Source organism: Ciconia boyciana, chromosome 12 (genome assembly GCF_034638445.1).
Source record: "Ciconia boyciana chromosome 12, ASM3463844v1, whole genome shotgun sequence".
Classification (NCBI taxonomy): Eukaryota; Metazoa; Chordata; class Aves; order Ciconiiformes; family Ciconiidae; genus Ciconia; species Ciconia boyciana.
In genome coordinates, this window is record NC_132945.1 from 1,925,739 (window position 1) to 1,942,947 (window position 17,209).

The window sequence follows — 17,209 nt, forward strand, 5'->3', positions numbered from 1 at the left end:
TGTGAAATGCGTCAGGGAGGAGACGCGAGAGCGGATTCCCCGTTGCACAGCCTGAACTAGCGTAGTGTTAGCGATAACAAGTTAGAAATTACGCTCTTTGCTCTTGTTCATCCTAAGCGTTTCAAAGGGAGCTGAAGGAAAGCCTCCAAAAATGAAATATTTCCACCTGTGAATGATCTAGCGTGGACAGTCACCCCAGGAAGGCCACTTGTAAGCGGCAACCCGAATCCTTCTCCCACCTACACGTGTGTCCTCAGTGTCCATTCCAGCCATTTCTGTAAAAACCAAAACACGGAGCACATACTTGAGAGAAGTACAGGACTCTTGTTTCATCAAAAAATGAAGCAATATGCTTTTCACTTCCCCTCTTTGCAGTTACTTCAGCCTTTCCCCCCAAACCGTGCTGCCGGGGTGCCGCGGCCATGCCAGCAGCGTGGCGCACGCAGGCGGGGGTAAAACATGCACAAGCCTGGCCTTTTGTCACAGCGTCACTCAACGAGGTTTGCTAATCCCCTGTCTTATTAAAGGTTACGTGGCCGAGGCTTTAAAATCCTCTTTCTGACGGACAAAATGCTGTCGGGGCCTCTCTAGGGGAACCTGCCAGGAAAACGGACCCTGACCCCTGCGTCTTTGGGAGAGGGGCAGAGGAAACGTCTTGCCAACATTGGGATCTGTTGTTCACCTACAGTGTAGCTGCCTTTTCACCGCTGCCCTTGGATACGTAGGTTTGTATTTATATATAGGATATAGCAAAAACAATCATAAAAGGCATGAGTGTTTAAATATAGATCCCTTCATCCAAAAGGAGCCTCAACTGTGTTTATGCAAGCTGGGATGGTAAAGGCGATGCTGTTCTGCGGTGTTTCTTCTCTGAACTTAAAGAAAAGCCCCTGAAGTTTAACATAAAAAGAAACAAATCCCCCAATTTACTATTTTCTCCAACAGCCCCAAATCTCCTGCCTCTCCCAACAACCCCGGGAGAGTGCAGCATGGGTGATTTGTATTGACATAATGTTTGTAGTTTGGATACAGAGCTGGTAATTGGTAAAGATTTCAGTTTTCTAGGGAAACCAGGGGTTGAAGCATTTACATATTTTTTTTGTGTAATTGAATTAAATTTGGGATTGAAACTTCAGCTGTTGGGCCTCTCTGGTCTGAATTCTTGATTACTTCTCAACTTTAACTTTTCATTATCACTATTCTTGGGGGTTTTTTGGGGGGGAGTGGGGTGGAGGAGGGGTTGAACAGCTTCCTTCTGTTTGCTGCCCAAAGAATACTTCGGTTAGACAAAGCAGGTGAGATACCTGAATCAAAATCAAGAGGTTCCTTGTAGACAGCGTGGCCACAGGTACAGTATTTTGCTCCTTTCTGTCTGCCTTGATGCAGGAGGACTATCACAGAGAAAGCTTTTCCAGCTGTGATGGCTAATACCCTATATTTCTACTTTTTTTTTCCCCTCGCAACTATCGACTAACTCTCACGACTTCCTTCTAACTAAGAAGAGTCACTTTACCAACAGAACGTGCCCTCCGTGAGAGTGAAGTGTAACCGGTCTCTTGCTACAGCAATCCTCGTTGGAGCACAGTTGTTTCAGAGGAACATCCAGTAGAAATAAACAGGGGAAAATCAAAATATATAACCCTGCTGCAGGGTCAGCGGCCGTGGAGGAGGCTGCGAGCTCAGGCACCCCTTGATGGAAGCCTCCATGGATGGAAAAGCTGGAAAATTTTTCCATCACAGCTGGAAAAGCTTTCTCTGTGATAGTCCTCCTGCATCAAGGCAGACAGAAAGGAGCAAAATACCGTACCTGTGGCCATGCTGTCTACAAGGAACTTCTTGATTTTGATTCAGGTATCTCACCTGCTTTGTCTAACCGGCTGGTGAGATCAGTGCTTTTATATTTATGTAAACTTGGTGTAATATTGAACGTTTGCAAGGAGCTGGGGTTATTTCACCAGAACTTCCCACCATGGGAGAGTTGCTCTGCTTAGAAATTGAATTTGGGCGGATGCCACGGCTGAATCGCGTTGGTGCCACTTTCTATCGCTGTTGATTCTCCTGCCCAGCACTGCCCTGCTACAGCGGCCTTTGCCATGGACCAGCCGGCAACGCAGAGCCCGCGCAGATGCACCAGGGACATTTACTGACGCTCAGAACAACCCCAGATTGTAATGATTAGTTTTAGTTTTAATTGCAGTGAAAGCAAACTCCGCGGTCCGCTCAGTATTAGCAGCGCAATTCAGATTTGAACAGGCTCCTGGTAGATCATAAGATAAAAGTACCCGGGACCTCAGGATGTGCAGAGCTGTTCCCCAGGGCTTTGGCAACCATTTCTCAGTGCCTCTGTTTTATTAGTTCACATCCCTGAGGCCTGTTTTTCCTACCACAGGATATGATTAACCCTAACCGGAGTCATCGTGCTGCATCCTGAAGCAGAAAATCCACCTGAATTCAGCACAAAGCCTCTGCCCGCCTCGAGTCCCGCACAGCGCGGGACCGAGCAGACCTCGTGCGTGGCTCGTGGCTGTTCTCTGGGGCAGGTCTTCTGGGCCACCTCGTCACGGGGGCTGGACTGCCCGCGCAGAGCCTTGCTGGTCTCCTTTGCCTGGGTAGGGAGCAGGGTGCTGCCCCAGGGTCAGCCTGGAGCTGGGGACCACGAGCTCTCCTGCACAGGGTGAGGATGCTGCTCTAGGTTGGTAGGGGGGCTGCAGCGATGCCCTTCCCACCTGAGCAGCCAAAAAAGGGCGAGGAGGAACATAAACCAGCTCTGAAGTCCTGTCAACCTCTGGCATAGTAAATTGGGGTGATGAAGGACGTGGAGGCGTGCGGGAGGAGACGCTGCTGACAGGAGGCAGAGGCTCAAGGCCAATTATGGGGAACTTCTCATTCCATTTTCCTTGAAAAATGGTGGTGAAAGGGCACTGTTGCATTTTTCAGCCCTCACTCATGTAAGCAGCGTGTGCTCGTCACCCCAGCAGGCTTCCTGCCATGAGTAACGTGGAAGGAGAAAAGGGCAGAGAGTAGGGGCTGTCTCATTTCAGATGGTTACTCAGAAAGGAAATAAAGCCTCGGCTGACTCTGGGGACAGATGCAATTCTTCAACAGAGTCAGGCCACACGCTCGCCTTTTGCCATAACTGCTCGCAAAAGCGAGCGGCTCTCGAGTCAGCCCTTTGCAGCACCCCCGGCACGGGCTTGCTAGACAAAATATCTGCAGAAACCTCCTGCCTCGTGCTGAGAGCGATTCCCGAAATGGTTACACAGGGCAATGCTGTGCCTTTTGCCCTTGATCCCGCAAGGCCTTATCTGGGGGGTTCACGGGGGCTGCGCGGAGCCTGGTTGAAGTTAAACTCAAGCAGAGCATCGCAGAGACGCGCTCCTCACAGATAAAGGGATTTCAATGGGCTAAACCGAAAACAAACTCTGTTTAGTCTTCAACATCCCTAGCAGAGACATGCAGCAGTGTTCCTGGAAGTGGAATTTTTATTAATGACCAAAATAGGGTGGTTTTGCTACCTCTTCCCCTTTATCCCACCCCCCGCCCCGGTGAATATCCATCTGGAATATATTTATTGAACTAACAAAGGGTCCTCGCTTTGCTCCGAGAGCAGCCCGGCTTCCTCTGAAGCGTAAGAAGCCGCATTGACAGGAAAGAAACGGGCACATTTCACCCTCAAGTGAAGTTTGCAAATACTCCAAATATTTGTTTGTACGTGTGGCCACTTGCAGAGCTGAAATTAATAGTTTGGGAGAAGTAGGGTTGAGTTCCCAATCTTGCCGACCCGTGCGCCGGGAGATGGATTTGTAACCCCGAGTGGCAGGCTGGGCTCTTCGTGCCTCAGGTTTGCTTTCAGTAGCGTTCCTAAGACATTTTATTGCTTACACTGATAGAATTTTAAAATCTGATGTACTTTCCTTCATTTTTGCTGCTTATTTTTTTCCCCTAGCAATCAGGTTATACCCTCCGCTGCCGTACGTGAAGGATAAAGAGCCCAGTGTTCTCCCTCCTGCCATATGGAAGTCCCTCTTCTAATGTCAGACCGCAGTGGAAATGGGGAAAAAAATGCTAAATCAGAATTTAGCGTGAGAATTAGCTCCTGCTAAGGGACCTGCGGCATCTGGGCGCACAGAGCCCTATTGCAGCTGGTGGGGGGATTCAGGCAGTGGGAGCTACCCCACGGGCTGCACCGACCCCTTTCACCGAGCCCCTCCAGCCCAGGCCCCTGCGGATGGCGGGGGCAGAAAGTGCCTTGCTCAGAGCAGGAAATATCTCTTTATTGCCAGTACTTGGAGTTTATTGCTTGTTAAACTGAAGGGTTGCTTGCTTCTCACATCCTGCAAGCGTTTTATATGAAGACACTTCAGATAGAATAAGGGTGGTTATGTCCTATGCATCGTTTCTGAATTTCACAGAATCACAGAATTGTATAGGCTGGAAAAGACCTTTAAGATCATCGAGTCCAACCGTAAACCCAACACTACCAAGCCCACCACTACACCATGTCCCTGAGCACCTCATCCAGACGCCTTTTAAATCCCTCCAGGGATGGCGACTCCACCACTTCCCTGGGCAGCCCCTTCCAATGCTTGAGAACCCTTCCAGTGAAGTAAAATTTCCTAATACCCAGTCTAAACCTCCCCTGGCACAACTTGAGGCCATTTCCTCTCGTCCTATCACTTGTTACCTGGGAGAAGAGACCGACCCCCAGCTGTTTCCCAACCTGTTGCGTTGGAATTTGGCCCCGTAGCAGGCAAAAACGGTGTGGAGTTAAAAAACCCAAATGACAGCTTGCTATAGTACCACAAGTGTCAAAAAAGGAAATATTTTTACAGCCTGAGAAAAGAAGACCACTGAAGGCTTCTCAACAAGATAGAGATGCCACTGAGTGTTAGAAATATGACTTTATCTTCTGTGATTTATAGTGTGTTGAAGAATATACATGCATGTGGGGAGAAAATTCCCCCAAAACTTAACATTTCCAGAAGTAACCAGCAATTCTGACTGATGGGGTTTGGGGGTGCGCAGCCGGAGAGAAATCAGAGCGTGCCCTCTTCTTCCTGCGGTCAGCATCAGACAATTTTACTGTTGCTGAAGAAGAATATTAAGAAAAGCTACGAGTGAGAATATTAAGAAAAGCAGAGAGTCCTGCTTGAAAATCCTCTGTACAGCACCTGCCCCGGCAGCGTGTCCGAGGGAAGCCAGGCAGGCTGCGACGTGCTTGCTGGAGGGGATGCCCGCATTGAGCAGCTGCTGACAAGGAGCGCAGAGCGATCGAGGCCAGGATTTATTGGAAACCAAGGTTTGTACTGTTCTCTTAGAAACAGAAAGATTGTTTTATTTTTGCAAACCGAAATCTAGTTTGTGGTTAGCTTCTGGCAGCAGGTGGCTGCTTTGGACCCTCTCTGAAAACAAGCACAAATAAAAACACGTTTTAGCCTGCTACAAAGACAAAACAGCACCCATGTGGTTCTCTTTGCTTGCACAGAAGTTTATTCTGAAACCTGTCCTCCAAGAGGTAAAGGGGAGAGGTTTCAGTCTCTCTGGGAGGCACCGTGTCCTGGGCATCTGCTAGACCAGGATTTCTTGTTTGTTAAGAGAAGCTCTCTGCCACGCATTCCCGTTAAGGAATTTGCACGGTTATCTGCTACCCTGTAATCCCCCAGCCCCCCAAAAAGATTACTGCCTCGATCAACACGTAATGCAGATTTTTCTCTCTTGTATTTAACAGTTTTGCTCCATTTCATGCTCTAAGAAGCTGGTGGCACCTATTCAGCGCCCTGGGAAAAGGGCTGGATCCCCCCCTTTTTTTTTAAAAAAAAGAAACTACAATATCTATATGATATTCTTGTATGTATGGTTTCTGTACTGAAACTATGAAAGGGGACTAAGGAAACCGTGTCTCCTCCTAGCTTCAGCCCTTGCTTATGCTCACACCTGCAGGTTGTATATACTATTACATGCTATAGGCTTTGGCTGAGATTGGCCTTTTCCCCCTAAAATCAGAGATCTAGAACAGAAGTTTCCACTCGCTGTTTGCTTTGGGGGAAAAATAATAATAATAAAAAGTTATATTTCTAGTTGTGGGGGTTGCAGAGCAAAGCCTGAAGATGTTACCTGCTTGCACCCTCAGGCGCGGGCACTGAACAGCAAAGAAAGAGATCCAAACCAGCATTAAGCGATGATTTGGAAGGCTTGATTCAAGGTTTTTGAGTCCTTAGGACTGGCAACGTGTGCACAGCAAGCGTCAGTGAGAAGTGACCAGGCAGCTGGTTGGCAGCGTTTATGATGCTCCAGTTATTTTGCCATCTTTGAGCAAACAGAAATGATACCGCATTACAGGTATGAACACCGGTGTCTAATTTACCCACGGAACTTCCTTGTATTAACCCAGGGCTAATTACTATTTGCCAAATTGGCCAGCGTGTACTTGAAAGGCTAGAGCAAGGCACGGCCCGTCTCTCTGGCACCGACAGCCACATGGCGATTGCCGGGCTGGGATGTTTGTGGCCGGCGTGTGCTGTGTTGGCACTGGGTTCCCTTACCGAGGACCCGAGGGACTCCTCGGAGCGGGGCAGTGTCCGTGTGAAGGCAGCCGGCAGCAGGGACCACTGGGTTTCTTTTGGTAGGAGACAAGCAAGAACATTTTATTGCCATATGGGCACAGTGAGGAGCTCGTCCTGGGTGCTGGTTTCTTCCAGAGCTATACTGGCTTTTATCAGAAATAACCTTCCCAGACAAATGAAGGCCAAAATTATGGGACTTCTGTCGTGGTGACGCGATGCCAAAGGGCTGTAGTTACCACGAGCGTCCAGTGAAAGCTTTGCAGGTCCGAGCTCCACCCTGGGACAGCCATTCAACAGAGAAACAGGATTTTTTGGGCAAGGTGGATGGTGCTGTTGGAGCCCGGGGCAGGAGGAGGGACCCTGCTCACCATCAGTGCCAAGGCTGGGGTCCCCATATGGGGACCAGTGGCCATGTGGGGATGGGTGCTGCTGGACCTCCTTCTGTGGCTGGCTCCTTCCCAGCCTGAGCATCCCTCCAGGTAAAAAGGAAAAAACAAGAGGAAGGCAGAGAGGAAAAACCCAAAGATTATGGAATAAAACACGGGCAGGGGTGGGAGAGGGGGATCTGAGTGTCACCAACACCAGAGGAACCAGGACAACATTACAGGTGAGGAGCTGAGACTGGACTATCTAAAAAAGAGAGAAGAAACCTCATCAGGCAACAGGCTCCAGGAATAACTCAGCACTAGGGGACACTATTGTACCATAAATTGCAGCATATGGGGCAGAAAAAAGTCCAGTTTCAAGCAAGAAACTGAACACCTCGCTTCCCTTTTCTAGGCATTTCTGACACAGACACTGTTCCAGGACGGCACGTCATCCCTCTTCCCAACTCCTGCCATTTTTACAGCCCATACAAATGCTGAAATTTCTAACTCACCTCATGCCGGTGACAGGTCCTGTTTCTTGGCACGTATCTCTCTCCGGGTCCCTATTCCTGAGTAAAACTTGATCAGCATTCGCTGCCAGGGTTGCGCTTTGCTGTGTGCCACAGGGCAAAGTCACAAGCAGGGGACAACTGCCCTTGCCTCTCACCCGGAGCTGGGCAGAGCCTGCCCGGAGCGAAACCCCATTTCTGCCGAGCCGATGGCAAAGCTCCCTCCTCACCAGTACAGGCTGGAGTTTTATAACTAAACACCACGTTGCAGATCCTGCACGTATTTTTGGAGAACGTAAGTAGAAAATGTCATTCTCGGCAGACTTTTCCATGCAGGAACTCCTGCGTGATACATGACCACACAAGACACCCAAATACATCACCCTCACCAAAAGCAGCATCTCCCGCCAAGTATCTTACAAGCTTTTCTATCTGTCAGTAGAGATTTTTATCCATAAAGAGAGATTTACTGAGGTCCCAGCTGCTATTTGTTGGGGCGCTCCCCTCTACAAGACCTACCGAGACCCCAGCTGCCGTCAGACGCGGTTTGGCTCTGACAGGTCCCCGACCAGCAGCCGGTGCCCGGGGGGAAGTTGGGCTACAGCAAAGGCCAGTTTGGCTGGACCAAACTCCAGCTCCGCAGCGAGTTCCCGCCACCTCAGCCCGCTCCAGGTGCTGCCCTCAGCAACTTCTGTGCTGCTCTGACTCAGCTTTTACTATATCGTTATAAATGATTGTTACCTGAATGTTACACTCTAGTGCTGTGTGTAGGTAGAAATGTAGTGTAGGGAAGAAGAATCTGTATGCGGAGACTTTAAAATAAGACACAGAAACAGTAATTGTTAAAATTTAACTTGCAATGTTTTCATTTAATTTTCAGCAATCTTTTTTAAATAGTCTTTCCTATTGCACAAAAACCACTGCCATTTCTCTTGCCATAACCATTGTTACAAAAATAAGATAAAAAGGAAAAAGTAAAAATGGTACAATAAAAAAAGCTTTGCAACACATATGTATAGCATTGCTGTACAATATTATAAAATTTGGGAGCGTGCATCTCATTTCTACATATTCTGAAACTCGGTTGTCCGTGATGATTTCTATTTACAGTTGCTCAATGCCTTTAATGCTCTGCGACACCGCTGTAATACTCAGTGCTAACCCTTGAAGGAAGTTTCAGCCGACTCTCCTCTTACACACGCCTTCGCAAAGCGGTTATGTCATTGACTACAGTTACATCCTTGAACTGTAAGCTCTGCCCTCCTGGGGCTTTAGGGGGAACTCTCACTCCCCTACATGAACAGCTTTCAGCCCTCTTCCACTTTACAGATCCTTAACATTCTCTAAAGGGGTTTCAGATCTTGTTGAAAATTCACATCCATAAGTTTTTGTGCAGGTGAATTTGCTTTTTAAACTGCCTTTTGCTGACCCAGGGATATGCAGACTGTGGTGTAAGGAGTGAACTTGCACTCTTCTGTGTATCTGTAAAGATAATTTCTCAAGCAGACCCTGCCCCCAAGCCAACCTCCTTTTGCTCACTCTTATTCTACAGTATTAAAACTATTTTCTTTATTTAAGATAACATCAAGTAACTTCATAAATAACACACCAAAACATACTTGCTATTCATTTTCAACCACTTTTCCAACTACAAGTCTTAATCCTACAAGAATTTCTATTTCTGTCTTGCTGTATCACGCATCTTGGGCTGGGCTTCGCTCCAGCAAAAGACAGGCAGTGCTATTTTTCCATGGGTTCACTGGAAAAGCACAGGAATGTTTCCTTCTGTCCAAGATTTTGAAGTTTTTTTTTTTACATAAGAAATAGCCCAATCTGGTTTGTCATCATCCTGTATACAAAATAATCACAGAATCGTTTAGGTTGGAAAAGACCTTTAGGATCATCAAGCCCACCACTACACCATGTCCCTAAGCACCTCATCCAAACGGCTTTTAAATACTTCCAGGGATGGCGACTCCACCACTTCCCTGGGCAGCCTGTGCCAATGCTGGACAACCCTTCCAGTGAAGTAAAATTTCCTAATATCCAGTCTAAACCTCCCCTGGCGCAACTTGAGGCCATTTCCTCTCGTCCCATCACTTGTTACCTGGGAGAAGAGACCGACCCCACCTCTCTACACCCTCCTTTCAGGCAGCTGTAGAGAGCGATGAGGTCTCCCCTCAGCCTCCTTTTCTCCAGGCTGAACAACCCCAGGTCCCTCAGCCGCTCCCCATCAGCCTTGTGCTCCAGACCCTTCCCCAGCTCCGTTGCCCTTCTCTGGACACGCTCCAGCCCCTCAAGGTCTCTCTTGGAGTGAGGGGCCCAACACTGAACACAGCATTCGAGGTGCGGCCTCAGCAGTGCCGAGTACAGGGGCACAATCACTGCCCTAGTCCTGCTGGCCACACTACTTCTGATACAAGCCAGGATGCCATTGGCTTTCTTGGCCACCTGGGCACACTGCTGGCTCATATTCAAGCGGCTGTCGACCAACACCCCCAGGTCCTTTTCCGCCAGGCAGCTTTCCAGCCACTCTTCCCCAAGCCTGCAGCGTTGCATGGGGTTGCTGTGGCCCAAGTGCAGGACCTGGCACTGAGCCTTGTTGAACCTCACACACTTGGCCTCGGCCCATGGATCCAGCCTGTCCAGGTCCCTCTCCAGTGCCTTCCTACCCTCAGCAGATCAACACTCTGCCCAACTTGGTGTCATCTGCAAACTGACTGAGGGTGCCCTCAATCCCCTCGTCCAGATCATTGATACAGATATTAAACAGAACTGGCCCCAACACAGAGCCCTGGGGAACACCACTGGTGACCAGCCGCCAACTGGAGTAAACTCCAGTCACCACCACTCTTTGGGCCCAGCCATCCAGCCCCAGCCAGTTCTTTACCCAGCAAAGACGACACCCGTCCAAGCCATGAGCAGCCAGTTTCTCCAGCAGAATGCTGTGGGAGACGGTGTCAAAGGCTTTACTGAAGTCCAGGTAGACAAGGTCCACAGCCTTTCCCTCATCCACGAAGTGGGTCACCTTGCCGTAGAAGGAGATCAGGCTGGTCAAGCAGGACCTGCCTTTCCTAAACCCATGCTGACAGGGCCTGATCACCTGGTTGTCCTGTACGTGCCACATGGTGGCACTCAAGATGATCTCCTCCATAACCTTCCCCGGCATCGAGGCGAGACTGACAGGCCTGTAGTTCCCCAGATCCTCCTTCTGGCCCTTCTTGTAGATGGGTGTCACATTTGCTAACCTCCAGTCAACTGGGACCTCCCCGGTTGGCCAGGGCTGCTGATAAAGGATTGAAAGTGGCTTGGTGAGCACTTCTGCCAGCTCCCTCGGTACCCTTGGGTGGATCCCATCTGGCCCTATAGACTCGTGTGTGTCATAAGATAAGATTCACTCATGTCTCATCCAGACTCATGAGACTCTTGATCTCCAGGTCTTCTTAGAGGTCTTCCCAAGGGCCTTGGGTTGCCTCTTTTCTGCAAGGTGAACACTCTTGAACAGGATCAAATACCATATATAGCCATTTTTAAAAAGGACTTCTGCATTAATTTTTTTCAAATTATTTTTTAAAAAATGTGGTCAATAATTCAGAAAGGCAGGCCTGATCCTGCACTGGACTCTGAGCACCCAGAGCTCTACTTTTAGGTAAAACCTCCTAAAGAACTGGAGTGATAATGCAGATCCTGCAGCCATCACTTACAGGACCAGTCCCACTGAATTAAGTTTCAAATGCACACTAGGATACCGCAATTTTAAAACTGCTCCCACAGACAAGATTGTTCTAGATATTCAGAAAATGCTGGCAGATCTGCTCCCCACAACAGCGTGTCTGAAGAGCTGCTCGTTTGGGGTGGGAGAGGGGCTTAAGCCTGAGTTCCTGGATTTGCAGACCCAGGCACCAACCCTGCAAGTCTTACACACATAGTTAAGTTGAAAACTGAAATCCAAAGCAGAAGCAGCTAGGAGCAGGGCAGAAAGTATCCTGGCCTCTGCTGTGTAAATAATTTAGCGGCTGTTTGAACATTCAGTGAAAACTCTGCCTTCTTTATTTGTCAGTAGGTCCCCGAGCGCCACATACAGCAAATGTTGTGTTTACATTTCCCACTGGCTCGGAGAATTAACAGTCTTTGTAGAGTTGTTAAATGAAGCAAATGTCCAAATACAGGCTTTGAAGAGTCTGTTTATGCGAGTTTATCATCAGATCAACAGTTTTCTGGTGCTGGCAGTGGCTCCTCCATGCTAAGTGGCTGTGCATGTCCAAGCAGTGCTCCTGGGGAAGGGCCTGGCCATCCCCAGCAGCAGCTGTACCACTGAGTAGCATAAATCAGGGACTGTCCACCGTTATTATTACATATCTAATTGCAACAAAGGCTTGCAAGCCTCCATCACGTCTTCTGGAAGAGTTCCAAGATCTCCGTTGACCATCTGAGATCTTAGGGGAAGGTCTAGCCCACCCTTATGAAGGGACCACAGCTGCCCTTCCATTCTCCCTGTGGCTTTCTCCAAAGGATTCCTCATCTTTCTCTTTTACGGAGAACTTTTTCCTGAAGGCTGGTGTTAAGCTGGAGGAAGAAGCCTTCCTAAACGTGGTAAGTCTCTTCCGAAAGTTGCCCCCTGAGAAGAAATACAGAAGTGGGTCAAAGCAGCAGTTGGCAGCTGCCAAGGGGAGCGTTACCACGACCGATTTCTGTAGGTATATGGCGTCCTCGCAGCTGGCGTTCTTCAGCTGCAGCATGTGGAGGTGGACCGTACGCAGAATGTGGTACGGGGTGAAGCTGACCAGGAAGGTGGCTGTCACGATGATGATCATCCAGACTGCCTTCTTGCGGTTAGCCTGGTTCTTCTTCAAGGAATTTTTCAGTAAGGTCCTTATGATCATGGTGTAGCAGATAGTTATGACAATAAAGGGAAAAAGGAAACCCACAAATAGGGCAATAAGATCCAGGATCACCACTAGATTTGTCTTCTGAGAGTCTTCTGGGGGTTCAAAGCACTTGGTCTTGTTGCCATGTTGGTACGTCCCATTTCGCAGAAAGGGAGCGCTTGTCACGGTGACAAAAATCCAGATGCCAATGCAGACAAATTTAGCCTTCTTCTCCGTTACCAAATTGATGTTCTGGACTGGAAAAACGATGGCTATGCAACGGAAGAAGCTCATCGCAGTCATGAAAAAAATGCTACAATACAGGTTGACATACAGTGCGTACGAGCTGACCCTGCATAGGAAATCACTGAAGAACCAGTTCCCTTTGTGGACATAGTAGATGACACGCAGGGGCAGGGTGCACACGCAGAGGAAGTCGGACATGGCAAGGTTCAGCATGTACACCTGGAAGGCCGTCTTCTGCCGGTATGTTTTGATGAGGACGTACAGCACGACGCCGTTGCCGACAAAGCCCATAATGCTGATCATGGAGTAGAGCGTGGAGTACACTCGGTTTCGGAAGTCGTCGATGGAGTGATGGCACGACAGGTTATCGAACAGCGCCATCATGTTGCCTTGGCGAGGCACCGATTCCACCTGGCGACGAATGTCAGGCCTAAGGATGAAAAACTCAGGTGAGTTTTTCTGCAAAGAAGCACATGAAAATAAAATGTGATTATTAAAAAGGAGGAAAAAAACTATTATCTCTCCTATAGGAGAAAACAGCTCGGAAGGGATCTGGATTTGCACAGATCCGTGTTATTATAACTATCCACTAGAGCCACCTTTCTTAACCTGGTACCAACAACTGGTGATGTAAAGATGAGAGTCACATTTTTGTAAGTCCTCAGTACTGGCGGCATTCTTCCACTGAATTACCAAAAAGCTCTAACTCCCCGCAAGCTAAGGTAGCTACTCATTAAAACCGCAAAGAGGAACAACGCAGGTGGCAATAGCACTACGCAATTTAAAATAGGAAGACCAGATCTGGTCCCTAATGATTGTTCAGTCCTGCCTCTCCGCATCGCCTGGCAAATGGCTGTCTCCCCGTGCTCCACCTCCACCCCTGCCTGCCCAAGGACAGGTCACTGCAAGAAGGTTTCCGAAACAGTAAAGGATGTGGTCAAACAAGCATTTCTCCAGTTAAAAAAAAACAAACCACAATTAAAAAACCCCAAATCCTTTGCACAGAAGGTGGAAGACGAGTCCAAGCCAGAGGCTGCTCAGTGCATGACCAGACATTTGTCAGCTCCCCAAATTCTGCTTTGCTCTCCTCTGCTCACAGGTAGCACCATTTTTTAAACTTGCTATGCTAATAAAGATGGGTAATTACTAGCTTTGGAAAAGATATGGCCTATTACATCTGCTGAACAGGAAGGATCACTGCAGCACAGAGGATGCTGCAGGGCTCTGGTTTCCCTGGCGCTGCCTGGGCAGAGATGCTGCTGCAGCACCCGGCAGACGGAGCAGGAAGCTGCAGGCAGGTTTGGCCTCATGTCACGGAGGACAAACCTCTTGGTCTGGAGACATCTGCACTATCGAGGCAACTCCCTAGCAAAGGGTTTCTTCTTGGGCTTGCTTTTGCACATTGCTTTGATTCACATGAGCAGGTTGGGGGCTCTCCAGAGCAGCCAGACTCTGCAGCCAGGGAGGGTTTTCGGATCCACTCAGCTAGTCTTTCATGAAATTTTATTGTTTCCTTTTGGTATTCATTTGACTGCAGTGAGGCATGACACTCTTAATTTGGGTTGTCCTAAAGTAAGAGGAAAATACACACCTACATATTTTTCTCATTAATTTTCAGTTTCTGATGGTTCAGACACAGAATCGCACTTGCAGTCTGAGACCGTGTAAAACCCCGATGATCAGAACTGCAGGATTCAGGCAGACTGAAATAACAGGACTTGAACAAAAACAATGATGAAAGCAACAGCTGGGACAAGAGCAAGCGAGAACCCACACTGTGTATGCACTCAGAACTGATGTTAAATGGCACAGATTTTCACCCATTAGAATAGCCTGGCAGCATTAGAGTAGAAGGATGCCCCCAGTCTCTCTCTCTCTGGGATATACTGGGAATTCAGAACCACACTGGGATGCTCAAGGCCTCCAGGTTTCAGTCAAGTTTCAGCTATTTGGGAGTTTATGCTCCTAAAACAATCCTTTCATTATCTGCAGTGCACAAATTACATTAAAGCTCAACGGATACCAGCGAGGCAGCACAGAGAGGAGAGGAGGCAAAAGCAGATACAAGAGAGGATGTTTTTTCCCCTTGGACTATTCATGGACACGTAGGGGCACGTGAGTGACCGACCGTGCCACTGCACAGAGGTCTTTGGCCAGAAGCAGCAGCCAAGACACAGCTGAGCCAAGCTGAGCCAAAAGCCGGGGATCAGTACATTACACATCATCGCTTTCAGTTCACCTCAGCTTGCATAAGTGAAGCTTATCTAGCGATGCTCATTGCAGATAACCTGTTAATAGAGAGAGGCAGCGAGTTTGCAGCTGCAGCCTCTCCCTGCCTCGCAAGTGCCACCTCCCAGCAGCCCCATTCTGGCGGTGGCAGAATCCAGACCTCAGCCCCAGCTTGGATGCGTCTGGGCTCCTCGTGACGGAAAGCCCAGTGGGTCTGAACACCAGCGATCGCCCGGCCAGCCTCTCGTGGCTCCAGCCACCCCTGCTCTGTGAGGACCAGCCAGCAACACGGAGCTGCTGCCCCGGTGGCGTGGTGCGGAGGAGACCGAGCCCCGGGTCCCCTGGGAGATGCTGAGAGATCTGGCCTTCAGCCCACACCACTGGCATCCTCGCTTGCCTGAGGCCTTCACTTCAGGCTTGAGGTTCAAGTTTTTACTGGAGTGATACTCTTTTCATGTTTCAAAATCTCCGAGAAAGGGCTAAAATTAAGTTTGTGGTAACCTTGGTCTGATTTTAACCAATGGCTCGGGAGTGGCAGGTAGCAATATTCACTGAAAAAAGCTGTATGATCCCCATTCCTTGTTTTTGTCTGCCAAGATAATCTGATGCAGGTGATGAAGCCCTTACTACCATTACTCTTATGCTGGGTTAACGCCCAACAAGCAGACCTGCCGAGGAAAACCCCACCGTGCTATGCGCTGTAAGAACACATTGAGATTACTGGCTCAATTATCTCATGAAAACTCATATAGATAAAAATCTCTGTACTTACCAAGGCATCATGTATCAGTTCTTTCTCAGACATTTAAAAAAAAAAAATTTCTCAGTCTAAAAAAAACCCACCAACACAACCAAGATGTTTGCGATTAAGAGGCTGGAATGATCTCTTTTGCACATTCAGGCTTTTTTCCTCTGCCTGCGCCTAACCAGGCAGTTATGAGCAGTATGAAGGAGGAGCAGAAAACGGGACAAACCAGGCTGCGTGGCCAACCCAGTGGCTAAACAACGATGGGTTTGCCTAAAAGCAGCGATGTGATGTAAGGCTCCGAGAAGGGAAGAGGCCGCAGATGGAGGAACGCCCGGCAGCACGGGCAGAACCTGCGTCTCCCAACAGCACGTTTTGGGCCAGGCTCCCGTGTGCCTCTCGGGGGGGCACTGCAGAAGGCACCGCTGCCTTCCCGTGCTGCGGATTTCTCTTCCCTTCTGGCAGTTTAGCTATCCTGCCTAAGAGATAACGGTAAACGTCTCGGCCCATCATTTGCGCATTAGATAAACTTCCTTATTTAATCTCTGTGCCCATTTGTGCACGCTTCTTAAGCGGTATTGAGCTGGACTATAAACTTTTTACCTCCTTTGGGGACTACATTTCAGTCTTTCAGCTGCTGTTCTGAAAGACATCAGCAGATAGCGAACAACCGTGCGAGGTATTTGTCTAAGAGACAACTGAGACCTGTTATCTATCATATTTCTAAACATAATTTAAAGTGTCTTTTGTAACCAAAAGGAGAACTGATGATTACAATACTGAAGCAGACTGCTAAAGTATAAGAGAGCTCCACACCTAGAAACACATCTATCAAAACCAAAAAACCCCACAAAACACCATTTCCTAGCTCAGGCTTTAGACCAGGTTGGCATCATGAACTGAAGACAAATATCACTTCTGCCACTTTTTATCTGTATGGTTGTGGTTCACTGAACCATTTATTTACATGCGGGCGAATTCAGCGCATTCAGAACGTACACAAGCGAGAGGGAGCAGCGATGGCTGGCCGCGTATCCCAAACGGAGCAAACCCCTAACCAACGGTTCTCCAAGCCTCACGCAGCACAGTGAGATTTATGGTTGGTCGCAAGTAGGCTAACACTAAATTTAATTACACACTCGGAAAGCATACCACCAAAGAAGATACTAGCGGTTGGGCCAAGCTCAGCTGGAACGCATCACCAGTCCGCAGGCACACCGAGCGCTGACACCGGCTGGATTTAACGGTTGGCGAGAGGCGTAGGAACCGCCTGGGAACCCCGAATGTGCTTCATAGGCACCCGCTCCCTGCTGCAAGAGGAGCAGAGCCTGGCTTTGGGAAGAGGAACAGCACGGCTAACCGGTGCAAGGCGCAGGCCCCAATTAGCAACCCGGCTCATCACCGCGAAACGGTCTCACCGAGCTCCGCGGGTCCTTTAGCCCGGCTGCAAACCGCTCCCCGCGGCCGGGACACCGCAGCTCCCGAGGGCACCGGAGGCGAGGCAGGGCAGGGCAGGGCAGCGCCGCGGGGTGCCGTGCCGCGGGGTGCCGTGCCGCGGGGTGCCGTGGGGTGCCGTGCCGTGGGGTGGGGTGCCGCGGGGTGGGGTGCCCCCCCGCCGCCGCCAGCGCGCCCCGGCCAGGACTCACCGCAGCCGAGCCGGACGCGCAGCTCCGCCCGCCCG

At 49.2% G+C, this 17,209-nt stretch overlaps 1 protein-coding gene across 7 annotated transcripts; it reads right to left on the reverse strand.

Moving 5' to 3' along the window:
• Nucleotides 1-8,308: 8,308 nt before the first annotated feature.
• Nucleotides 8,309-17,209, reverse strand: CYSLTR1 (cysteinyl leukotriene receptor 1). 7 transcript variants are annotated; one of them, XR_012044785.1, is made up of 3 exons: nucleotides 16,681-16,931; nucleotides 10,331-13,013; nucleotides 8,309-9,289 (listed from the first exon to the last, which is right to left on the reverse strand). XR_012044785.1 is itself a non-coding variant. In XM_072877214.1 (3 exons), exon 3 carries the CDS (start codon nucleotides 12,936-12,938, stop codon nucleotides 11,901-11,903), a length of 1,038 nt encoding a protein of 345 aa, XP_072733315.1. In that variant the 5' UTR covers nucleotides 12,939-13,013; nucleotides 16,681-16,838; nucleotides 16,947-17,076; the 3' UTR covers nucleotides 9,719-11,900. The 7 variants fall into 7 exon arrangements, 6 of the variants coding, with proteins under 6 accessions (XP_072733319.1, XP_072733321.1, XP_072733318.1 ...); XM_072877214.1 differs by lacking the exon at nucleotides 8,309-9,289 and adding an exon at nucleotides 16,947-17,076 and having other exon boundaries at nucleotides 9,719-13,013; nucleotides 16,681-16,838; XM_072877218.1 differs by lacking the exons at nucleotides 8,309-9,289; nucleotides 16,681-16,931 and adding an exon at nucleotides 17,175-17,185 and having other exon boundaries at nucleotides 9,718-12,984.